Source organism: Cnephaeus nilssonii (assembly GCF_951640355.1).
Source record: "Cnephaeus nilssonii genome assembly, chromosome: 14".
NCBI classification, from domain to species: domain Eukaryota; kingdom Metazoa; phylum Chordata; class Mammalia; order Chiroptera; family Vespertilionidae; genus Cnephaeus; species Cnephaeus nilssonii.
In genome coordinates, this window is record NC_137085.1 from 17,624,901 (window position 1) to 17,651,137 (window position 26,237).

Consider the following 26,237-nt stretch of genomic DNA (forward strand, 5'->3'; position numbering starts at 1 on the left):
GGGAACATCTTTTCTCCTAGGGTATGTGACACTCTGTTGGATGAGTCACTGTTAACAGGAGATGGGGGGTACGATGATTGGTCTATCTTGGGTTTTGGGCTTACTCATGTGATTGGTTGGGGGCAGATCAAGGTGATAGACAACCCCATCAGCATTGCAGTAGGAGGGGGACATGATCCCCATCAGGAAAAGAGGCACAGAAAACATGTTGGCAGACCACAGCAAAGAGCTACAGCAGGCCATTACTTGCAACCATTTGGCTGCGTTGCACGTACACATCCATACACACATACTATTAAGAAAGACATCTTCCATGAAGGAAATGGGATGATCCTCCAGACAACCAACAGTGGCACCCTAGTGGGAGATAACTCAAACGGGGGTCTGTTACTGTCTCCAGCTCCCAGACCACGATTCCCGGGCATGGTTCCGTTCCTCTTGATCAAATCCAGATGTGCTTCTCACGATCTGTTTAGCAATCCATGACTAAACGGCTGCCATTCTCAAACCACAGTATATAATATGAAAGGAAAAACAATAAGTACTTTCACTTAGAAAGGAGGAAAAACTAAAAGTACTGTGCACTGGGCAGGGGGGCCCATAACAATGACCACCTCATGTAGGGGAGGAAAAGCAAGCACCCCTCGCCCTGGCAGTAGAATGGGTCACTTGATCAGTCGGTTGGGCTGCCTCAGTCTTTTCCTGGGTCTGCCTGGTGGGAGAGTAGCCTTGTCTATTTCTCCCCAAACCATCTAAGAGATGATCTGGGAGGAGCTCCACTGAGTGCTGTACGGTTTAAACCAGTGGTCGGCAAACTCATTGGTCAACAGAGCCAAATATCAACAGTACAACGATTGAAATTTCTTTTGAGAGCCAAATTTTTTAAACCTAAACTATATAGGTAGGCACATTGTTATTAACTTAATTAGGGTACTCCTAAGCTGGCCTTTGCTAAAAACATGGTATTTTGTGGGAGAGCCACACTCAAGGGGCCGAAGAGCCGCATGTGGCTCGCGAGCCGTGGTTTGCAGACCACTGGTTTAAACCTTCTGCTTCCTACACGCACTTATCCAGGCGGGGACTTGCCTTAGGGATTAAGCCATGACAGGTCCTTGTTTGCCAGGCTGGGATTTCCCCAGCAGCCAGCCAGGGGATTTGATTCCCAGAATTCCATTATTTTATAGCTAATACCAGAAATCTTGTCAAGTTTACGACCTTTGAATCTGGACCCTTTCCTTGTGGTTTATGAGTCCTAGCAACTTCCTGAGGAATTCTGCCCGTAGCCCACAGTATCAGTTTAACCCCTTACATCCTGTCCCTTACTTCAAAGCAGCATAAAACAAGAGGCTGGGGGTGGTGAGGAAGAGCGGATGTAACCTTGCTTTCAGGGGGATTCCTTACCCTGTCATTAGAGGGACTTAGCAGGAAATGCTTGAGAGTGACCTGGGGAATTAGGCTTTCTTCATTTGTCTGCTCATCCCCTAAGCTTATTTCTCCTCTTTTTACTCTACTCACACCAACTTCAACAAGGGTAGAGGACTTGGCTTTTCAGTTGGGAAGGGGTAGTACCTGACCACGAACCATCTTGGCTTATGGATGGCCAGACAGTGAAGGTTTCTCTCTTGCTCTTCTATCTCCAGCTTTATTGAGATAGGATTCTATCTCAATAAAGAGGTAATATGCAAATTGACCATCACTCCAACACACAAGATGGCTGCCCCCATGTGGTCAAAGGTGGCCACCCCTGTGTGGACACAATATGGCCACCACAAGATGGCCAGCAGGGGAGGGCAGTTGTGGGCGATCAGGCCAGCAGGGGAGGGCAGTTGGGGGGAACCAGGCCTGCAGGGGAGGGCAGTTGGGGGGGACCAGGCCTGCAAGGGAGGGCAGTTGGGGGCAATTAGGCCTGCAGGGGAGGGCAGTTTGGGGGGGGACCCAGGCTGGCAGGGGAGGGCAGTTAGGGGCGACCAGACTGGCAAGGGAGGGCAGTTAGGGGTGACCGGGCCAGCAGGGGAGGGCAGTTGGGGGGCGACCAGGCCTGCAGGGGAGGACAGTTAGGGGCGACCAGGCTGGCAGGGGAGGGCAGTTGGGGGTGACCAGGCCTGCAGGGGAGGGCAGTTGGGAGTGACCAGGCCAGCAGGGGAGGGCAGTTAGGGGTGACCAGGCCTGCAGGGGAGGGCAGTTGGGGGTGACCAGGCTGGCAGGGGAGGGTAGTTAGGGGCGACCAGGCTGGCAAGGGAGGGCAATTAGGGGTGACCAGGCCAGCAGGGGAGGGCAGTTGGGGGCGACCAGGCCTGCAGGGGAGGACAGTTAGGGGCGACCAGGCTGGCAGGGGAGGGCAGTTGGGGGTGACCAGGCCTGCAGGGGAGGGCAGTTGGGAGCAACCAGGCCAGCAGGGAAGGGCAGTTAGGGGTGACCAGGCCTGCAGGGGAGGGCAGTTGGGGTGGGGGGACCAGGCCTGCAGGGGAGGGCAGTTGGGGGTGACCAGGCTGGCAGGGGAGGGTAGTTAGGGGCGACCAGGCTGGCAAGGGAGGGCAATTAGGGGTGACCAGGCCAGCAGGGGAGGGCAGTTGGGGGCGACCAGGCCTACAGGGGAGGACAGTTAGGGGCAACCAGGTTGGTAGGGGAGGGCAGTTAGGGGCAATCGGGCCAGCATGGGAGTAGTTAGGCGTCAATCAGGTTGGCAGGGGAGTGGTTAGGGGGTGATCAGGCTGGTAGGCAGAAGCGGTTAGGGGCAATGAGGCAGGCAGGCAGGCGAGCGGTTGGGAGCCAGTAGTCCTGGATTGTGAGAGTGGGATCGGGCCTAAACAGGCAGTTGGACATCCCTTGAAGGGTCCCAGATTGGAGAGGTTGCAGGCTGGGCTGAGGGACACATTCCTCCCCCCCCCCACCCCCCAAGTACAAATTTCATGCACCGGGCCTCTAGTGGATATATAATTGGCATGACATTGTATAAGTTTGAGGTGTATAATGTGTATAATTTGGTCACCATGCTATGCAGTAGATCCCCAGAACATCTCATAACTGGAAGTTTGTACCCTTACATCAACATCTCCCCATTTCCCCCACCCCCTGGCAACTACCATTCTATTCTCTGTTTTGATGAGTTCAGCTTCATAAGATTCTACATGTAAGGGAGCTCATATAGAATTTGTCCTTCTTTGTGTGACTTATTTCACTCAGCATAATAAGTGAGGACCTTGCTTAACAAAGATGTATGCTATGCCTTTCTGGGTGTAGACAGGCTAAGCTCCCTTTCTTGGAGTTGAATGAAACAGCCATACATTCAACACTGAGACATTTCTCTGCCAGTCCATTCCCTGAAGCGCTAAGGGTGGGAATGGAATGGCCACAAGGAAAAGAGGTGCTTTTTTCCCCCAGAAGAATAGAGATGTGCAAGTATCCCGGACAGACACAGAATTGATAGCTCCCAGATGCCACTGCTTTCAGCAACTGTGATTGGCAAACACTCCAAATAGGTAGAAGAAATGGCCAACGAGCTGGCTGCATTCTACTATGATTAAGTTAAACAGGAAGGACTTTGCTTTGGAAATATCTAAGTGGCATTTGGCAGTCTCCCTGCCCCACCCCTCAAATTAAAGACCAACACTGAGAGCGAGTTTGAACCTTTGAATTCAAACTACTGGAGAGATCTGGAGGTAATAGAACACCCATGGTTATGTTGAAATTCTGAGGGGAATTCTAGCACATATTTTTCTATGTAGTTAACCTGTGTTGTACACTAACCTCTGGCAGTCTCTTCTGTGAAAAGGAGAAATTGTTCCATTTCACTCATGCCAAGCAAAAGGCCCATTCTTTCCTTTGCCCAGTCATGAATTATGATGTTTACCTTTCGCAAATTGCCTGTAAAAGGGCTTTGTGATGGTTACCAAGGAACCAGCAGTTGGTTTGATGGGAAATGCAAAGGCCTGGGCTCCCTTGCCCGAGATCTGCTACTAATCAGCCGAATGCCTTGAAATGATATTTAACTTGGCTGATTCTTGGCGGCCTCTTTCCGAGATCTCTGCGACCCCTTCCAGCCACAAAGGACTGTGAGTCTGATTTCTTGAGTCGCAAAGCGAGGTCATTTAATACATATGAAATGATGAACTGCAATCAGGGAACATTCTTCAGTTCCAAGCAGAAACCTCTGAGTCAGTCACTTCTCCTCTTTCTCTTCCTGCCCACATTTTGCACGACGGGGCATGCCTCTCTGATTTTCATCTCTGTGCTCACTTCCTAGCATGGACGACTGGTAAAGCCTCCTATCTCGTTTCCCATCACAAGTGTTCAGGGTTTCCCGCTTCTCCCTAGCCTGCTTGCCACCACCTGACATATTTCTAGACTTCAGCTCTGATTTTATTATTTCCCCTGACAGTTTTACATAGTTCTTCATGACTTTTTAGTTTTATTTCCAAGCCTCAGTGAGACACCAACGTACCTTTCTAATTGCATCTCTCATTCTTCACGCAAACTTATATATCAGCTCTCGCTGGATAAGGCCCCTGTCTTCTCTCCTTAATGATTGGCTCATACGATTACATGCTTACTTCCATCTGGATCGCCTTATACCCTTCCAGTAATCTCTCCTTATTACAGTCCCACCTGTTCTTCAAGATTTAAATCAAGTGCCACCTTCTTCCTGAAGCTTTTATTTGCTCAATGGGACAGGATCTCTATCTCTTCCTCTCTTTAGCCATTCTGCCATACTTTAGAGCAGGGGTGGGGAACCTTTTTTCTGCAAAGGGCCATTTGGGTATTTATTACATCATTTTCGGGCCATACAAAATTATCAATTTAAAAATGAGTCTGCTATATGTGGTCAAACATTTAATTAACTCACCCCTAATGCCTTGGCAGGGCCAGACTAAATGATTTCATGGGCCTTATATGGCCCTCAGGCCAAATGTTCCCCACCCCTGCTTTAGAACCATGAGTACATTTGTCTTTTCTTACCAGATTTCCTATCCTGGAGGAGAGCATTTGAAGAACTGGAGCAGTACCCAGCACACATTAGGTGCTTAATCAGAATTTATGGAACTGGGGTGAATGGTTAATAGGGAAGCAGAAGTTCCGTTTGATGAAAAACAAAGCATAGTAGGGGTGTACTTGTCAAATTAAATAATCTAGATAAGATTTATATCAAGATGCCCTAGGTAGTTTGGCTCAGTGGATAGAGCATCAGCCTGCAGACTGAAGGGTCCCAGGTTTGATTCTGGTCAAGGGCATGTACCTTGGTTGCGGACATATCCCTAATGCGGGGTATGCAGGAAGCAGCTGGTCAATGGTTCTCTCTCATCGATGTTTCTAACTCTCTATCCCTCTCCCTTCCTCTCTGTAAAAAATCAATAAAATATATTTTAAAAAATAAATTAATTAAATAAAATAAAACCTTCATAATTGTGGTAGGCAGAGGTCTAGATGGCCTCACAAATTCTTGGCCCCTGGTGTACACCCATTTTCTCCCATTTATTTATAGGCTAGTCTAGGTGCTGCTGTGAAAAAATAGTACCCACTGGGTGGTTAGGGGAGGTAGTTAGAACAGGGTCTGGCACGTAGTAAGTGCTAAATAAGTGTTTGCAAATTAAAACACGACCCCTAGTTTAGAACATGACAGTAACTGAACCTGACAGTTACTGGGCCCAAATGTGTACCTCACATGTGGGTCTTCTCCAGTTTATAACCAGGGATCCCCCGGAAGTTGGCATGTGATGCACCCCAAATAGAAATATTTATGCCTTTCAAAGAGCTTTTACATCAATGTTCTTATTTTGTCCCCAGGGCAACCTGCTGAGCAGAACAGGGAGGTACCACTCTTGCTGATGCGTAGGGAAAATGAGAGAGAACTCTACCAACAGACAGGATTTACTTGCTCTATTCAACTATTGGAGCTATCATTTTTTGAGCAAAAAATCCAAGTGATGTCGAACGACTTCTCCCTCATGCAAAGGGAAACTGCCCATAAGTCTTGCCAGTGTCGTTGATTCGAGAGAGGACCAACCTTGTATGCTCCCCAAGGCCCGTCTTCCCATCCCTTGTGACTGGAGTGTGGCCTGGTTTTCTGCCTCCTTTTCAGAAATCCCCTGGATCTGTTTTCCTGAGGCCCTGCATCCTCAGGGCCAACCTGGGGGGCAGGAGGCACTCCGGGCATTTCAGGGATGGTTTGTTAAATGGAGCCAAGTTTGGGGTGAAAACGGAGTGAGCACAGGTGGGTGTGCGCCTCCTGGGAGGGCGTGATTCGGGCGCTGTGGGCTCAGGGTGTGGTTTTGTCCCACAGCTTCGTCACTCACGCTGCAGCAGATGGTAGGCGTTGGGCTGGGCTCCGTGGCCGTCGTGATGGTTCTCGCGTTCCTCTCCTCCTTAGCAGTGTGGTACGTGAGCCTGTTTTTGAGAAATGAGTGCAGCGGAGGGAGGATGGGGTTGGGGTCACGGAGAACAGCTGGCATTGAGGAGGGTCAAAGGGATACGGGTGGAGGTTGTCCTGGGCACAGCGGACACTCAGCAGGCAAAAGGCCTGAGTAACTCTGCACCTCAGGGTGGTGGGGATGCCCTCCTGTCCCAGGGGAAGAGCTGGGTCGGTGATGGCTGCCCTGGCCACTCAGCGGTGGCTCCTCTCCCATGCAGCTTCTCATGAATGTGCCTGGGCTGCTCATAGGGATGCACCATGGGAAAACCAAAGTGTGCCAATGGGCTGACTCTCTTTCCTCCTCCATGTCTAGATTGCAGATGGGTGCTACGTGGGGCGGATGCACTGCTGCTGAGGCAGGTGTTATGACAGCTTCTCAGGTGTCTGCACAGAGCACCTTCCATCCAGGTGTGCGTGGCTTCCATCCAGGTGTGTGGGGGCCTGTGGACGTTCTCCATTCCCAGCTTGGCCCCATTCCTGGATTCAAGATGGTAACTATGGAACTCCTCAAAAGGAGGAAACTCAGGAATTGCTGACGTCTCCCCTGCTACATACACGACCACTATGAACTTGTGTCTACGAACTTGAGACCCTTGATATATGATGGAATGTTGACCACAGGCTACAGATCACGTGGGCTGGGCCTGCATCTTCCTCTGAGTGAGGCCCGAGAGACAGCTCCTCCAGACACTGAGTGCAAGAGGCTCTCTGTGTCTTCTTTTATAGCATCTTTGTTAATTAATCCGGAATCCATTCTTTTACAATAAGCAACGAGATGGACTTAAGTTTTTTTTGTTCGCGTGTGTGTTTTAAATATATTTTCTTTGATTTCAGAGAAAGGAAGGGAGGGGGGAGAGGAATAAAACATCACTGATGAGAGAAAATCATTGACTTCCTGTCTACTGCACGCCCCACAATGGGGATCGAGCGCGAAACCCAGGCATGTGCCTTGACTGGGAATTGAACCGTGACTTCCTGGTTCCTAGGTCAATGCTCAACCACTGAGCCACACTGACTGGGTGAGATGGACTTAAGTTTGGATTAAAGTTTGACTTTGTGAAAAAGGTCATGAAAAGGATAGAGATCATTGACCCAGGCCAACTTGTCAAACACTGTCGAGCAGCCCTTTTCCTAGAATTAACTGACATCTAATTAGAAAGTATACGTTCCCTGAAATGTCTGTTTGATACAGGCCCATTAGTCTTATGTATTCAAAAGCCTTAAGTGTTCATTTCAGGAAAAATATTCTGTGAATGTAGACCATTCTCTTGAATATGAATATTTATAGCAGCCTTGGTTAATTATTTTTATTAATGAGGGTCTCATAAAAATGCTCTGTGCCCCCCTTTAGATTCACATATTAACACTGGATTGGAACAATATCAAGCCCATGGCCGGCCGGAATCCATGTGTTTCCAGGGGAGGGGGAACAATGTGGGTGACACGATCATCCTTTTGCCTAAAGCAACAATAGCTGCCTCTCTATCATGAACCATGACGCGTTCGGTGGAAGCAGCCCTGGGCCCACTGTGACTATGCTGCATCGGCAGGTGGGGTGCAGGTTTGACTTTCAAAGTGAATGTGTATTTAACTTTCCTTCCTGACTGACATGTAACTCCAAGGCTCAGGAAGGAGCCAACAGAGAAGAAAAGCAGAGGCTCGTGGTTTCCCTAAGTAACAGTGGTTTCTCCTCCTCCCTCCCCGTCTAGGCCTGGAGAACAAGAAGCATGGGGGAGACCAAAGGAGGACAGTTATATTGTACAACCTCGGGTGCGGCGTGTAAGAACATGATCCTAGAATTGGGCAACATTGCAGCCCTGAGGCAAAGGGACAGTCTTGCCCACAGGGTGGGCTGGCGGGTTCTCCTCCGGCTTCCTGGGCTTATCGGTGAGGGACAGAGTTGAGTAGCCTGGGCTTTAGGCAGATGAGGATGCACTAGGAACAGGTGCAAACTGTCCATGAGGTTGCTCCGCCCTGAGGGCTCCAGCCCCAGGTGAATCCATGCACTTGGGAAGGGTCAGAGAGATGGAAGTAATATCCCGACACTTGGGTGTTCAATGCCAGCTGTCAGTCCTGGCCCCTGCCAGTACGGGGCAGTGTTAGAAATAATTGTCCTTCATCCTCTGAAGTACTACCTCAGGCTACAACTTAGGGTCCACATTTAGAACTATTCCTGCTCTCATCGCAGATGAATTATAGAGTAGAGCCCTCAATAGACTGACGCAGATAGCTTTCTACTTTTCATTTTATGTGCAGCAATTCAAACTCATACTGTTTTCACAGCTTGAATGAAAATTGGAATCATTACACATTATTGTGATTATATAGGGTAGGAGCGCTGATGAATAAGGATTTTCCTCTGCCCCAAGCGAGAATCTAAGCCTTCCCTCCTCCTCCTTTTCCTCCTCTTCCTTTAAAAAAAAAAAAATTTTCAGAGATGAAGGGGGGGCTGTCCAGATATGAGGGAAGAGAGAGAGAGAGAGAAAGAGAGAGAGAGAGAGAGAGAGAGAGAGAGAGAGAGAGAGAGAAAGTATGAGAGAATGCCTCCTGCACGCCCCACACTGGGGATCGAGCCTGCAACCTGGGCATGTGCCCTGACTGGGAATTGAACCGTGACCTCCATCCAGGTTCATAGGTCGACACTCAACCACTGAACCATGCCAGCCAGGCTCTTCCTTTTTTTTTTTTTTAATACTGGTTATGTAAACAACATATGTTTTCATACCCACCCCCCACACACACACACAATTTCCAGCTCTAGAATTAACTTCCGAACAAGCTACAGTTGTCAACATGGAAACTTAGCATAATTGTCATTGGAAAAAAAGAAATCCCTCTTGCTTAGCATAAAAATTCTAGTTAAAGTAACTATTAAGTAAAATATTAAGTAAAATGCACTTTGGGGTACAGTGCAGAAATCTAAGAACTGTTCAGGCAAGAGTACTAAGATAGCAAAAACATGGACTTTGCTACTTCCTCTAGACGTTCCAAATTGTAACAGAGTCGCTCAGTGTTAATCCTTAACAGAAGCAGGTGCTGAGCATTTGCGAAAAGGATGTGCCATCCTTCTGCAGTTCGCTCCTAACAGTTTTCTCATAAACGTGAAAGCAGCTTTCAGCGTTCTAAAGTCACCTGGTAGCTTTACTGCTATATTGTTCTTTTCCCCGCAAGTGGATTCCTGGTTAAGCGGGGAGGGCATCTCAGGAGACTGACAGGTTGTCTTCCTGGGAGAATGTGGGTCCTTCTATTGCTGGACAAGTCAGGTGGCACCCGGAGTTGGGTAATGGGTGCCAGGACATAAAGCTGGGTCCCACGGTGGGGATGGAGGAAGGAAGCACCTTCCCTGATGGCTGTCTTGGGACAGTGTGTAGAGGTGGGCCCTAAGATCCAGTCTTGAGCTCCCTTCTAGACTAGGAACCCAAAGTGGGGGGACTGCCCAGACACGGAGCTGATGGTTCCCTGGCTGATTATGTGTGCGCGCGCTCGCCCATAGTTTTTATTTACCTCCACCTTAGTTTCTGTTTGTATGTGGTCTTTCACTTCATTCTCACAACAGTTCTGTGTGGTGGGGATGTTAGGGGTTATTGTTTACCATGTTTTAGAATGGAAAATGGGTTCAGTGGGCCAAGTCTTCTGACTGCAAGCCTAGTTCTCATTGCTGGGATTTCATAGGCCTTGAGCTAACCTTTGGACAGCCCTTTTGGTTTGTGGGAGAGTCAGGTCTTTATATATCCAAACTATCCCCTTCTTTCCTTCCTTCCTTCCTTCCTTCCTTCCTTCCTTCCTTCCTTCCTTCCTTCCTTCCTTCCTTCCTTCCTTCCTTCCTTCCTTCCTTCCTTCCTTCCTTCCTTCTCTCTTCTTCCTGCTCTTTCCTCCTCCTGCTTCTTCCTCTCCCCCTTCCCCCCTCCTCCTCCTCTTCCTCCTCCTCCTTCCCATAATGATGTCAAACCATGCATGTAGTTTTGTAATATGCTTCTTTCATTCATCAACATATCCTTCTTCATGTTAATAATGCTTGCATTAAAAGTTTGAACCATAATTTATCTCATCAGTACTCTATTGGGCACTTAGAATGTTTCCAGATGTTTATTACCCTTATACAAGTCTGCATAATTGTATGCAATTCTTACTTAGGCTAACTTCTTAGAAGTGAAATTGTTGTAATGAAAACCACTATTTACATTTTATCTTTACTACGTATTGTCAGAGGAATCTCACAGGAAGTTTCTACAAGTTTGTACTCTCACCTGCAGAAAGCTTCAGCACCACTAGGCATTATTGATATCTCTAATCTTCATTAATCTGGTAGATGAAAATGCTGTTTCAGTATTTTATATGTATTTCCTTGACTATTTTTCATGTGGATTAGTCATTCGTAATTTTGTCTTGGTGACTTTTCTTTTTTTTCAGTACTTGGCATGTTTGTCTTTTATTGGTTTGAAAAAGCCCTTTGTATCATAGTAATTTTCACTCGTAGCTGTCATATACAGGGGCTCCCAAAAAATGTATATACACTTTAACAACTGATAGCTCACTTGATGTTTCTTTCTTTCAGATTTAGCCCATTGGAATTAATAACTATTCAAAGTGTGTATATATATTTTGGGACACCCTGTGTTTTGTAAACAAATTTTCTAGTTTATCATTTCCCTTGACCTTGTTTGTGTCATAAATTGCCACATAAAAACTTTAATTTGTATAGTCAAATTTATCAGTCTTTTTCCTATGTATTTTGCCTTTGGTACCATGCTCAGAACTTCCAATCTCAAGGTAAGAAATATAATACAGCAGTTAAAAATAAAATACTTAACTCATCTGAAAGTATAAGGAGTGGAGTTGGGGGAATATTTTATTTTAATTGTTGCTAAATGGTTTAGCCAGTTGTCCTGTTAATAGTCATTGATTGTTAGTTTTTCCCCTAGTGATTTGAATATGCTAAATTATATCCTAAAGTCTATTTCTGAACTTTTTTTTTTGGTTCTACTGATCCATTTCTGTGCCAATACCACCTGCTGTAACTGTGAAATAGTGTTTTTTTTAATATATCAAGCAAAAGCTACCACTCTTTTTCAGTTAATTCTCAGAGTGTTCTCAGTTTTTATTGTGTATTTATTCATATATACATATTTATAGTACATAAACTAAATAATTATGTGGTTAAATTCCCCCTCAAAACCTTAACATTTTTCTTGGGGATGTGTTCACCAGTTTCCCAAGAACATGCGGTTCCTACTACCTCTAGTCTGCTGCCGTGCATTAACCTGCATTTTTGCAAACTCTGATAAAGTTTCCAAATGGACTTACCTTTTTCGCTACATGATTTCTGCTTTGCATACTTACTTGCTTGGTCAAGCATCATGCTACCTTCTGGTAAATGGAAAGGAAAATCAATTGTTTGAACTGAACAACAGGAAAAAGAACCTATTTTGAGCAGATACTTTCTAAGCGAAATGAGAGCCTGAGACTCAATCGAGTCCAAAGGGGAGGATGCCCAGCTACGCTGAATTTTCAAGCGTTTAAACCGAGAAGCTCCATAATTCTCGGATCTCTGTGGGTTCCCGTCTAATTCTGAGGCAGCTCCTCAGGAACCCCATTCTAAGGGTGGTGATAGGTCATCTGAGTCATTTACATCTATTTTTATAAGGTTTGGACTTAATGCTTAGAGTGAAAGGGAAGCTTTTTGAACCATCCCCACCACAAAGGGATGGGATTTGATGCACAGAAAGAGAAATCATCGCTTAAGTTAGTCTGCGTTATATTGTATTTTGGAAATGTTCCAAACTCAATATCTATATCACAAACTCTAAGTCCAAAGTGTGTAGATTATTATTTTTTTAAAAAAGAAATTCTCAGGAAAGAATCACCACAGGTTGGTTGGCTTGTTTTTTTAAACTACTAGTTTTCTGAATGTCTGAATGTCTGGTAGTTGCTCTGGGCCCAACCTTGATCCCATCTTTAGGGGCCTGCCTGTCATTTGAAGAAGTGCATATACTCCCTGCTAAGTATAAAGCCTTGGTGACAATTTCAAATTAGTGGGGATGATGGATTATTAGGGAAGTGTGGGAATAACTAACCATTTGGGGGGAAAACTTGTTTGTAATAAATATGATTAACCAAGAGTTAATAGGTTTACTACGTACAAGCCTTACACATCAAAAGGAAAAGCTGTAAGATCCTCCTTCAAGGGGGGAAATGATCAGACAATTCACAAGTCTGCTGATACTCTTCTCTGGCGGTCATACCTGTGTTGGAATTTTCTCACACCAGCAAAAATGGAACAACTCATGTTCTCTGTGGGAACATCGGAGTAGGAAGCCAAGTGGACATCAGACAGCTAACCACAGTTTCCACTATCTAAAGGTTAGGGGTGATTTCCATTCTAGCTCAACGCAGTGTGTATCTTCCTCCTCTCTACACCCAGGAAACACTTTTTTAGTTTCTTGCCTCACACCACTCTGTCTCACGGATGGCTTCCCCATTGAACATTTCTCTCTGAGCCACATTGTTTGAACCCGAAGGAGTTCTTTTTTTTTTTTTTTTTTTAAATATATTTTATTGATTTTTTACAGAGAGGAAGAGAGAGGGATAGAGAGTTAGAAACATCGATGAGAGAGAAACATCGATCAGCTGCCTCTTGCACACCCCCTACTGGGGTTGTGCCCGCAACCGAGGTACATGCCCTTGACCGGAATCGAACCTGGGACCTTTCAGTCCGCAGGCCGACGCTCTATCCACTGAGCCAAACCGGTTTCGGCTGAACCTGAAGGAGTTCTTGCTGTGTGCCCTCTCCTTTGAGTGTCCCCAGGAAGCTTCCCAATACATTTCCAGAGGAAGGAGACTGGGAGTGTCGAGTTCTGTCCCATCCAGTGTTCATGTAGCATTCCTTATGAGCAAATGGAACTCTTGCCAAACTGAAATGAACTGATGTCATTTGCTCTTGTTTTGACCCTGAACTTACCCAGTGCTTGAGAAATCAGTCCAGGCTTCATTTCACAACACACAGCAAGTAGCTTACTGAGCGCCTTCGGTGATGGAGTTTCTACGCTACACTGTGCTTCAGTGGTGAGTGAAGGACGAAGAGCAGGAGGCCAGCCAAAGGCTCCTCGGGGGGAGTTTGAGCTGGACTGTGAAGGATTATTAGGGTTTTGTCAGGTGGAGAAGACTGGGAGGAAAATTCTAGTAATGGGAGAGGGGAACATAAGAATGTGAACCAAGGCAAGACATTTCAAAAAGAGAGAAATTAAAGATTGCAATCCAGGGACTAGAGAGGAAGGTCCAATGTCAAGGAGACATTACCAAAGTAAAAATGAAGGAGTTGGTGCATTGGACTGGGTGAGTATTAAGGGGTACACGATTAGGTAGGGGTACAGGAGTTACAGCTGCTACACAAGTTGTATCTCTAATGAGACTACCCCCCCAAAAAAACAAACAAACACAAAAACATACTAAATAGTCATCGAAATTATATTTCTCCTTCTAAGTAGTTATTCTGAAAGGCTGACCATTTATTTCAGTGCTGTTACTAGTGTTTAAAGAAATCTTTAAAAGTCCCTTGTGGATTGCCTTTGGAATGTGTTTATGAGCTACGAAAGAATGTCAATATTACCTCACAGTTTTCTGTCTTTGTCGGTGTATGGTGAAAACATTATACGTGTATATAAAATACATATCAGTAAAACTTAGCCAGTTGGACTTTTATAAACCGGAGACACGTGGCAAATGGCTTTTACCTATTTCCAAAAATCGAACGCAATCTGAAAAGGATTCTAATTGTGGACTCAGAATACCCCCCAAAATGTGCTGCAGGCTCTGATGCAATCGGAGGGATTCCGACAATATTGTGAGCAGCCCCAGCGCTGGAGTCAGCGTTGGCCTCTGCAGGTGACTGTTGACACGGGGGCCACGTTCCATGATTATATATGCTCGGGGAATTTCTGTCATCGTGGTTGGACAAATTGTTATATGACCATCTCTGGTCCACAGTGGCCTCCAGTGCAATCACTCAGGATTAGAGCCTCTGCCTAAATCACCCATGAAGACCCGGACAAAATTGGGGAGTGAAGGGCATTTCCTGATGCCATGAAAGACTAAGACAGGCGACCTAGTGGCAGATTTTGAGGAGGACTGGACTTTAGCTCATCGAATACTGGCTTTATTTTGCAAAAACAGAGTCATTTTGCGAAGGGAGGCAAGGCCTTTCCCGTGACCCGAATCAGGAAATAGATAGCTGTGACTCTCTATGCAAGAGCGACTTTGCCTCTAGACAAGGCCCCGGAGTGATAGGAAACAATGACAGAGAAGATATGGTGTGCTTGGCAAGGCAGTATCTATTGCAACACATCATCCCTTAGCAATCAATGACGGGCTCCCTGGGGGGGGGTGCTTCTTATCCTTCCAGCTGTTTGCCCGTGACCCCAGAACTCACACTGGTGGGACCCTTTGGAATTTCCTCCACGTATGACCTGCAAGCCTGCATTGTGCTCCTGAGATAGAGATTGGTGTTAGGTCATGGACTCTCTCAGTGTGTTCCAAACGGCATTGTATCTGGCTGCATTCTTCAGAGTGTTAAGTATAATGCAGTTTTCAGAGCTGCTCCATCCTTCAAGTACTTTTCCTTATTTTCAGTTCTTTTTCATTCCCATTTTTGTTGGTAAAGGGTTTGGGGGTTAACATTCACTCCCCTCATCATTTTCCTTATAAGTCCTCTCAGATTGTTTCATTTCAGAAAAGTCTGTGAGCAAATAATTTAAAAGATCACTTGGGAAACTAAGTAATTGTGGAAATCTTAGACAGTTTTGAAAAGAAAAAAAAAAGTTTTCCTTACCGGAAAATAAGTAAATTGATCCGGGCACTGAAAGAGACAGATTAATTAAATGGAAGTCCAGACACATATCCAGGGCAAACCCTGGTGTCAGTGTTTCTCCACAGGCCTAGATTTTGGCCTACTGATCCCACTCATTATTTGAGAGTTCGCTGGGCAATAAACTCAACTTTCTGTTCTTTAGGTAAAAGATCACAAAACAACTGACTCAAGGGAATAAGAAGCAAACACTCATAAATATTTCTATTTGCTCCTCAAAAGTCAGGGTGACACCCTAATCAGGGTGGGAGCTAACCAATCAATGTGTCTCTCTCACATCGATGCTTCTCTCTCGCCTTCCCTCTCTTCCACTCTTTCTAAAAATCAATGGGAAAAATATCTTTGGGTGAGAATTAACAACAACAACAAAAGAATCATTTCATCAAGTTAAAAAAAAAAGTGACGTCAACTAAGTCAGGGGGCTTAATACAGCCCTGTGAAATGACAAGGCTATTTTATAAAATATCTTCTCTCTAAAGCTGTGGGGAAAATTGGGCAAATACTGCTGCTTTCCTGAGAGTGCATTTCATTTATCCACACAACAAAGCTTCGTTGAGTCTTTCCTGTATGCTATGTGTGGGCATAAAAAATGATCTTGTCATCGAAGGTGGATGGGTGCACAGAGAAGGAGCAAGAAATCAACCCGGACGGTGGTTTCTCTTTTGCACTGGAGAGAATAGCATTCAAGTCCGGGCAGCAGACGCCTGCCTCCTGTGGACGCTGCAAGAGCAATTTCCCAGCACAACTGCCTTTCCTGGGCTCGAGTGTCTGCCCAACCCCTACCCTCTGAGGATGACTTTCCCTAGCTCATATTTCTTTGCGTAGAGAACATTCTCTTCCAGTAAGCCTGGCCATCCTGCTGGGAGCAGGTGGCTGCAGGAACCATGCTTGAAGCCAATGCTATGACCACAGACATCCGACGTAGGCCAAGGGTACAATGACGTGGAAAACGGGCGCCGTTGAGCGTGTGCTCTGAAGATGGAAAAGGCCTCTTTGGGCTGAGGGACAGGAGACAATGACATGACTGAAGTGGCATTTGACCTCCCTTTCTTTTTTGTAAATACATTTTTATTGATTTCAGAGAGGAAGGGAGAGGGATAGAGAGATAGAAACATCAATGATGACAGAGAATCATTGATTGGCTGCCTCCTACACGCCCCCTACTGGGGGGATCGAGCCCGCAACCCCAGCATGTGCCCTTGGCCGGAATCGAACCTGGGACCCTTTAGTCCACAGGCCGACGCTCTATCCACTGAGCCAAACCAGCTAGGGCTGACCTCCCTTTCTTGTTGTGGGGCCTCAAGTTTCAGAGCTTAAGCAATTCACCCAAAGCAGAGGCAGAACAGGCTTTGGTGGGGAAAGTGGGAATTGGCCGGTAGATGTTCTTTGTACCACAGATATGCTGGGAGCCCTCCTGGAGGGGCAGCTGGTAGGGACCAGTGGTTGGACAAAATAACCAGCAAATTTGCTTATAAGCCAAGCCAGTGAGTCACCTTTAGTGTGCTTCCCCTCTTTGTCACCAGAACCCTGCCTTCCCCTCGGCGTTTTCTGAGAACACCCAACACAATACCCTCTGAGGTGCAGAGGGACAGCCTGACCTCGTAAGCTTGGCCTGTCGGGGGTGAGATAAGGCTCTGGCTTGGGAAACAAGCACGTTGCCCCACGTTTTCTCATTCTCCCGAGGGCTGTGACTAGTCCTGAGAACGAGTAGCACTCCCTTGACCCACACCTCGATCCTCATAATCACATCAGAGTCACCTGACCAGGGCTGGGGTGGAGATACCCAAGAGCAGAGGAGGGGAGAGTTGGCATCGAATCAGGCTGGACTGTAAATGCCGGGGGAGTGGAGGCCTGGAGAGGCGAGGCGGAGGAGGACGGGCAGAGCCCACGGATGCTTCAGTTGATGCTGCAGGCTGAGGAGCAGCCCGTCCCCGCGCCCTGCCGAGGGCTCCGGCCTTGGGTGCCTGGTCACCAGGGTCATGTGACTCTGCAAGAGGACATGTGACAGTTCCCTCTCTGCTGGGGCTTGGCCTTGGCTTCTGAGCAATCTCATTGGAAATGGAGCCAAGGATCCTGGAGACGCCAAACAAATCTCAGCAAGTATATCCTGCAGAGACAGGCTAATTAATGACCCCAAAGCCTGCAGATTTATTTATTTTAAATGACGAGCTATTGTTTGTTCTTCCTGTGAAGAAACATGCTCTGCGACCTTACTTCCGTTACTGCCTTCGTCTGCTGAGGTGGTCGGCCTCTCAGCGCCTGCTCCACCTGAGGGATGTCGCCCTGTTAGGAGGGGCAGGAATCAGAGTTTGGGAGTCAGGAATCCTGTTTCCCGGCTCTTGCTCCAGTCTGTCTTTTCCACTCAGGACTGTCCCTTTACACAACTCTCACATAGAGGCTGTGTCTGCCTCTAGGACAGCTGTGAGGGCGTCCCGGAGGGACCTGTTGACAGGAGCCAGACAGGCTCTGCACCAACTTCTCGTCTAAGACACTTGTGGGAAGTCATTGTGATGTGAGGCCAGGCCAGTTGGGGAGAAGCCTCCACCTGCCTGTTCTCCTCCCCTCTGCCATCGCCAGGACTCTCCCTCCTTCCAGACGTCTTTGACAGACGGTGGGCCTGGTGGTTCCTCCCCAGACTCTCCTGCTGCGGCAGATCCACTCTGAGAATCCCTGTCCCACTCCATCCTCCGCCTTCTGAGACACCACCGTTTGTGGTTATTCTCTCTCCTGCGGCTTAAATCTCTCCTCCACGGAGATTCCCTATCCACCTTACACATGCTCTTGTCCGGCTGGTGTGGCTCAGTGGTTGAGCATTGACCTATGACCCAGGGGTCATGGTTCGATTCCCAGTCAGGGCATATGAGGCAGCCAATCAATGATTCTCTCTCATCACTGATGTTTCTATCTCTTTCCCTCTCCCTTCCTCTCTGAAATCAATAAAAATATATTTTTTTTAAAAAAGGGAACATCGATGTGAGAGAGACACATTGATTGGTTGCCTCCCACACGAACCCTGACCAGGGCCAGGAATTGAGTCTGCAACTGAGGTACGGGCCCTTGCAAGGGAATCGAACCCAGGACACAAACCAGCTAGGGCAGCCTGGGGAGTCTTGATTGGTCTGGGGCCTCCCAGGTCAGGACCACTCAGTCAGATGGTTATCCTTAGCTCTTAACAATACATTATCTGAATGATTCCATTTATATAAAATACCCAGAATAGGCAATCCATAGGTACAGAAAGCAGATTAGTGGCCGCCAGGGTCGAGGGCTGCATTCAAGTCAGCTGTGACAAGAAGATGGGGAACTCTAAGCTAGAAATGACTCCTCACACTCAAGTGAGTGAAAACCACGCCTTCCCCTACGGTAGCGCAGAAAGTGCTATTCCCCAAGAAAACTAGGTAACAAGAGAACTAGAGGCTCTTTAAACCATTTTAAGTAACAGTGCACCATCGGGGTGTGGTGTGACTGGAGAATACAGGTTTGAAGTCCAATGATACACTTATTTTTTTCTTTCAAATCTGTATTTCTGTGATTATGGGAAAGTCAGATGGGATGCTTTGGTGGAACATGCTGGTACCCGGAACGGAGGCTGGGGAAGGAGGCTGTAAGCGTTGGAAGTCTAGTGTTACCTTGACAAGTAAAGCGAGTAGACACCACCCAGCCCTTCATACACACTTTTCTCACAACGACTCTCTAAGGGGACACAGTGGAACCAGGATTTAAATCAAGCATGTCCACCTCAGAAGTCTGCTAAACACTAATGAACGCGTGGGCCTGGATGAGCCCTTGGATCAGAAGGGGAGGGGTGGGGGTGGGGGGGCGCTGCTGGTGCCTCGGGCTCTGTTTGCGTTGCTCAGCCAGCACCCCTGACTGTTCTGCTCTTACTGTGCTGCAGCCCGTGTGGCCCCGGGAGACGTGGTCTACACCCTCGGCCACAACCTTGACATTGTCTCTCTCCTGCTGACAATAAAATGTGAGCGAACCTCACTGCTGAGTGAAACCCCTAGATTTGCTTGCTTGTCAATTTTCCCCTCGTGCCCTCCCCTCCTCCTCCCCCACTTCATTTCCTGAGCTGTAAACAGGCAAGAGGAGAGCAGCTGCCTGGCCGGAGGGGGACAGAGAACCCTGCCGCACCAGCACATCCTGTTATTGTGAATCGCGAGCCCTGCTCCGGGCATCTGCTGGCCTACGGTCCTTCCCTTTTACGTCTGAGGGCCACACAAGATCATGGAAAAGGGCCCAGCTCTTCTCCTGACTTTTAGTAGGCACTCAAGAAAGTCTAGTTCTTCCTCTTCCCTGCCTCCACTCTCTCCCCAAGGGTTTCATTTTTAGCGCTAAATTAAGACTAAGCATTTGAGCATGAAATAGTCCCTCTATTGCGGTGCTCACAGTGGAGCGGGTGGGATAAGCGTGGCATGTCATTACAATGTGGGATTCAGGCCGGCTGGCGTGGCTCAGTGGTTGAGTGTCGACCTATGAACCAGGAGGTCACAGCTGGATTCCCAGTCAGGCCACATGCCCGGATGGCAGGCTCAATCCCCAGGGTGGGGTGTGCGGGTGGCAGCCGGTCAATGATTCTCTCTCATCATTGATGTTTTTCTCTCTCTCTCTCTCCTTCTCCCTTCCTCTCTGAAATAAATAAAAATATATTTAAAAAAAAAAAAAAGGAATGTGGGATTCAGTCGGAAACTGGGAGGAGTGGAGTAGGAAGGTGGCAGGACCTGAAGGACATTCTGCCTTTTGCCTCCTCTCTTCCACAGCTCCCATCTGGCCCACCATCCTCACTCAGCCCGAGTGCCCCTTGGCACCAGTTACTTTCCAGCACTGCCCCAGTGTGGCTCTCCTCCTGAGTCAAGACTGAAGGTAGATGGAGCCCAAACCTGGTAGAAACGGTAAAATACCTGGTTTTTCCCTGGGGCAACTTAAACCCTGAAGTTGGCCCTTTCCTTAGAGTCAGCTGTCTTTGTAATGCGCCGATCTCTCCTCTCCATGTTCCCCTCCACACGTACATATCTACTCCCAAACCTCAGCCTCCAGGAAGTATGGGGACCAGGCCAGGTCCCTCCAGGGGCAGCCTCAGTCCTGCCACAGAATATTAGGACACGGTTGACCAAGAAATGCGCAGAGCAGACAGCAGGAGAGCGAGTCAGCCGGAGATTCCTTGCCTTCACTTATTAACCTGAATCGAGAAAGTCGAGTTGGGACTTGGATTATAATATTTCTCAATTTCTTCTTTCCTTCCTTCCATATCAGCCACTTGAACAAGAGCATCTAGAAAAATAGTATCGGCCAGCACATATTAGGTGTATAATGTTCTTAGAACTACTGTAAGTTTATGTGTATTAATTCATTAGCAGCAACTCTATGAATTAGGAACAAGTATTGTCCCCATTTTACAAATAAAGAGACAGAGGACTAGGAAGGCTAAAGTCACTAATCCAAGGTCCTACAATTAGTGGTAAACCAAGAGTCAAAGCCAGGAAACTTAACTCTACATCCTGGGCTTTTAACATCAGGTGAATGCAGAATAGGGCGTGGTGTGACTTTAAGTGTTATGGTCTGAATTTGGGGTCATAACTTAGAGGTCAATAGCTATTGGGATGTAGTCAGTACCTTTGGACTGAAACTTGTTACCTGCACATTTCTATGATCCGAGCATGTGGGTTGGGATAGGTACTGGTGCAGCCATCTTTGGAAAATGGAATCTGCCCCAACATATTTGAAGCTGTTATAAAAATTAGAAACTTTATATAAAATATTAAAGTTTATTCTACCAATAAAAAGAAAGTAAAATTTACACACAAAATTTTCTTCTTATTCTGGGTCTCACGTAACACCTTCAAAGCCACACCTATCTGGAGGGTGGGGTAGCCTCAAAGCCATAGTTCTTATAGACAGAAATCAGAAAGACCTCATAAAAAGCTATTGCTTTCGCACTCACCTATTCCCAGGTACAGGATGTGTTTCCGTCCCTTAGTTTCAACTTTAATATTTAGAGCGAGAAGCCAAGTTCTGTGGGGTATCCCCAGGAGTAGGTGAAGCAGCAGCAGTGAGTGAGTGTGACTGGGTTGTTGTCCCACACCATCGCAGATTTTTAGGACTGGGCCTGTAGGACCTGAATGTAGCTGTCACCGTCTTCCGGCGAATGCTGCCTGGAAGCCCGCCAAGAGTATTCCTGGTGACATTCCTGGGCACCCCACAAACTCTTCTGAGAGCACAGGCTGTTACCACACGGATCTGAACTAAGATGGGGTCCATAGTTACTTCTCCCCAGTGTGATAAGTATGATCGAGCATATATCCTTGCCCTGTTTACTGGAGAGACAGATGGATTAACTGGAAGGAATATTGAAATACGAAACCTACTGTATCATTAGAAAAAAATCATTCTAAATGCAAAGATAGTGGAAGTGAATTTGAAAGCATAATGCCTTGTGCACTGGACAAAACCCAGCCAACTGGGCCACATGGCCAGGGCTATCCAACCATGTCTTGACGGTAGGACTCTTCCATCAATTTCATGATATTCTAGTGTTTTCCCAATAAATGTATTCTCTCTTTTTTCTTAAGTTGGCTTACCCCAGCCTTAGTTTCTTACAAACAAAAGAACTTGGTCATAAATTCTTCCAGATTTTATGTGTGCGCAAATATAGTATAATATAATTATATAACATAAAAATAGGATCATAATCTACAAACTATTTTGTAATATATCATGATTTTTAATATAAGCATTTTTCAAAAACAATAAATATTACCTATTTCAACAGTATGACATTGTGTATATACTGTTAAAATATACTATTGTTTATTAACCTACTTTTTATTTTTGGTATTTTAGGGAGTTCAACATTTTTCTCTATTATTAAAAATTCTAATCCAGCCAGTGTGCTCAGTGGTTGAACGTCGACCTATGAACCAGGAGGTCACGGTGTGATTCCCAGTCGGGGTGCATGGACGGGTTGCAGGCTTGATCCCCAGTGTGGGGTGTGCAGGAGGCAGCAATCAATGATTCTCTCCCATCCTTATGTTTCTATCTCTCTCTCCCTTCCTCTCTCTGAAATCAATAAAAACATTTTTTAAAAATCTGGGTACCTGAAGGTAACACAGGGTCTCGTTGTTGCCTTTATTTACGTCCTTGTGGAATTACTGGGCACTGAAAGTATGCTCCCCCAACTTGGCTGGGACAACCCGGACCTTCTGACTTATGACGGGTCTTCACCCCACAGCAGCCCACTGGCAGCTTCCGGTGTGTCTGAATAGACACAGGAGGACGGTGACAGGTGAGGGGTGACCGCTGCATTCGAAAGCTGAGTGTCGTGTATTGTCCATTCTCACCCCCAAGTAAGCAGTGAGACCCTCTATGCACTACCCTGCTATCAAGGTTTGCTCTTTGCAAAAACACTTCCAGATATGTTAACTTACTTCCTCCTAATAGTTCTGGGAGGTAAGTGGTGATTATCTCTAATTTACAGAAAATATAAAACCACAACTAAAACTTAGAAAAGATGGGACTAGATTAAAAACATATTAGCAGATTCGCCTGTGCAAAGTTGTTTAACCTTTTCCCATGGAACATTTATGATCTTCTCCCCACCATCCCACCCTCCCCACTCCTCGCCCCTTCACTTTCTCCTATAACAAAGTCCACTGTTTTCCGGGTTAAACTCTGGGCGCTATGCCCTCTAGTCTCCACATTCCCCAAGAGTTTCCTTTCACTTAAGCTTTCTACTAGGGCTGGAAGCCGGGCTGCGGTTTAGCTTGAACAGAGACAAGGTCAACAATACTTGAAAGGAACCGGCACTGTGCCCTCAGGTTTGCAGGGTAACCTGAACTTTTGGCATTTTTAGATGGAGAAAGGGGTCAAAGAGCTCTGCCAAGCCGGAAGTGCAGGCCAATGGCCTTGCTCTAAGAGACCTTTCCTGCTTCGGGGCTGCTGAAGTGTGGAGCGAAGCTTTGGGGGTGTGACGGGACGGGGGGGGGTCTCATGGGGGAGGGTAGGGAACTTGGCAGAGGCAAGAATTGTGCGTTTCATTGAGACCTTCATATTCATGAGCACACAGCAGCTAATGGTCTTTGTTAATGATTCCTAAATCTTCATGTCAGTAACTGAGTCCTTTAAACTCAGGATAAATGTAATTATTTGTGTTGCCTTATGTTTTTAATAACTAGATTTGCCAGAAATTTTGTTTCTTTGTTTTTTTGTTTTCCCAAAGAAACAGCTCTTGGGTTTCTTATCTGTTTCATCCTGTTTTGTTTCCTAATTCACTAGTGTTCACCTTTATCTTCATGATGATGATCATCGTGATTGCTTTAGGGTAGATTTTGTTTAAATCTCTGTCATTCAATGTTAACACATTATTGTTATTCTTTGGTGATAAAAAAGCATTATTAAATGGCAGCATCTTGTTAGTTTTTATTAGTTCTATTTTCTAAATAGTTTGCAATGCTATTTTAATGTTCGAAGGGGCAAAAGTCTTTTCTAGTTCCCAATAGATAGATATTAAGAATCACTCAGACTTAACAGAACTCAACTGTGACTGAAACCGGGGGGCAGTGGTTTGGGTGAGGAACGGGGGCTTTTCTTCCCTTCTCACAGTCCCTGGTACTGGCAGCTGCGGGGCAGCTGGTGTCCATGAGGAAGCAGGCTGGGCCAGATGGCCTTTCCTTCAGGGCCTTATCCCATCACCTTCCCCCACCCCCCAACTGGAGCACATGGTCCATCTAAGGCTGCGGTGGTACACTTCTTGCTGAGCATGAGGTCCTCGGGGCTCCCTAAAAAGCCTTAGGAAGAGTGAGGTGGGGCCTGAGAGGAGGTGGGGACCAGGGAGTACAGAGTAGGAAAAAAGGGGTGGGAGGGCTGAAACCGATTTGGCTCAGTGGATAGAGCGTCGGCCTGCAGACTTAAGGGTCCCAGGTTCGATTCCGGTCAAGGGCATGTACCTTGGTTGCGGGCACATCCCCGGTAGGGGGTGTGCAAGAGGCAGCTGATAGATGTTTCTAACTCTCTATCCCTCTCTCTTCCTCTCTGTAAAAAATCAATAAAATATAATTTTAAAAAAGGGGATGGGAGGTGGGTGATGGCGGGAGGGGAGAGGGGGGAGGATTTGCCTCTCCCAGGGCTGAGGCCTGAGAGGCCTGATTAGACATGACATCTCTCAAGCACTGACACGAGTCATTTTGGGGCCAGAGCGGCCTGAATCCTCTGAGCGTGTCTGGCCTGCAAATTAGGCTTGCGAAGGGGCAGGGAGGGATTGTTCTGAGCAGGGCCTTCCTCACGTGCTGTGTGGGTGAGCGCTTCTGCTGTGCCTGCGGTTGTGAGGGGCCTTGTGTTTCTAAGGATGATAAGGGATTCGTCCCTGCTGGAGAGAGACTCCTCCCTGTCTGGCTCGTAGAGGCTCTAGGAAGTCAAGGACAGGAGAGTGTCTAGGCCAGTGGTCGGCAAACTGTGGCTTGCGAGCCACATGCGGCTCTTTGGCCCCTTGAGTGTGGCTCTTCCACAAAATACCACGGCCTGGGCGAGTCTATTTTGAAGAAGTGGCGTTAGAAGAAGTTTAAGTTTAAAAAATTTGGCTCTCAAAAGAAATTTCAATCGTTGTACTGCTGATATTTGGCTCTGTTGACTAATGAGTTTGCCGACCACTGGGCTAGGCGGTCTCACCACTCCACCCCCGAGGATTGCTGTGGAGAAGTGTCATCACACTGCAGTCAAGTTCTCAACTTTTCCAAACTGGGAACCTGGGAAAGGACTTGGCTTTACCGGAGGGAACCTAATCATGGACACAGGGCATGGCACGGGGGTTGGCAGTCCAACTCCTCTGTACTCCAGGGTTCTATATGCTGGGCCCCAGGACTGGCTTACAGATGTCACTGAATTGTGAAAGGGTTATAAGACAGACAGGTGAGGCCCTGGCTGGTGTGGCTCAGTCAATTGGGCATCATCCCCAGGCACCGAAAGGTCCCGGTTTGATTCCTGGTCAGGGCATATGCCTGGGTTGTGGCCTCGATGTGCAGGAGGCAGCCCATTGATGTATCTCTCACATTGATGTTTCTCTTTCTCTGTCCCTCCCCCTTCCTCTCCCTCTCTAAAAATCAATTTTTAAAAAGTCTTAAAAAAAAGAGAGAGATGAGAAAGGTGAGAGACTGCACACTGAGGAAGGCTAGAGATGCATTTTATCTCTGTGTCCTCACAGTCCTAGGCCCTGATTGAAACAGACCAAATGGGTACAGACGATCCCAGGCACATGAGAAGATCCTCCACGTCATCACCATCAGGGAAATGCAGATCAAAAGCAGACCGAGAGACCAGCTCCTTCCCACGAGATGGCTGTAATAAAAAATAAGGACAACAGCAAGTGGATGCATCGAAACGGGAACCCTCGTGTATGGCCGGTAGGGATGTAAAATGGTGCCGCCACTTGGGAACACGGTTTGGCAATTTCACAAAATGTTTACTGTAGAATTCCCATGCAGCCCAACATAGTAGACAGGACCAGGGTCTCATTCTCAGAATCTGTGAGCACGCTGCCTTACCCGGCAAGGGGACTGCCACAGATGTCGTTAATTGAAGGATTTTGAGGTAAAGGGATTACCCTGGATTAACTGCGTGGGCCCAATGTAATCACAAGGGCCGTGAGCCAAGGAATGCGGGCAGCTGCAAAGGCGAGGAATGCGTTACCCCCTCCGGTTCCCAGAAGGAGCAGAGCTCAGCTGACACCTTGATGTTAGTTTAGCTCATAAGACCCATTCGTTTTAAGCCACTGGTTTGTGATAATTTGTGACAGTAGAAATAGGAAGCTCATATCCCTCATTATGTCACTCTTCGGTATCTACCTAGGAGAAATCAAACATATATCTACACAAAAGCGTGTGTACAAGTATTCACGGCAGCATTATTCCTAATAGCCAAAAGGCGAAGAGAGTGGGGAGTCACTGCCAAGAAGCACAGGGTTTCTTTTTGGGGTGATGGACG

The 26,237-nt window shown here is 46.9% G+C and overlaps 1 protein-coding gene across 1 annotated transcript in view; it reads left to right on the forward strand.

The window, feature by feature from the left end:
* The window catches only part of SUSD1 (sushi domain containing 1), an 86,305-nt gene extending 79,015 nt beyond the window's left edge, over positions 1 to 7,290 (forward strand). The window contains exons 15-16 of the mRNA XM_079791099.1: positions 6,258 to 6,371; positions 6,720 to 7,290. Of these exons, the coding sequence (XP_079647225.1) occupies positions 6,258 to 6,371; position 6,720 (115 nt within the window). The 3' untranslated portion in view covers positions 6,721 to 7,290. The remainder of the gene's footprint in view (positions 1 to 6,257; positions 6,372 to 6,719) is intronic.
* The last annotated feature ends 18,947 nt before the right edge of the window (positions 7,291 to 26,237 follow it).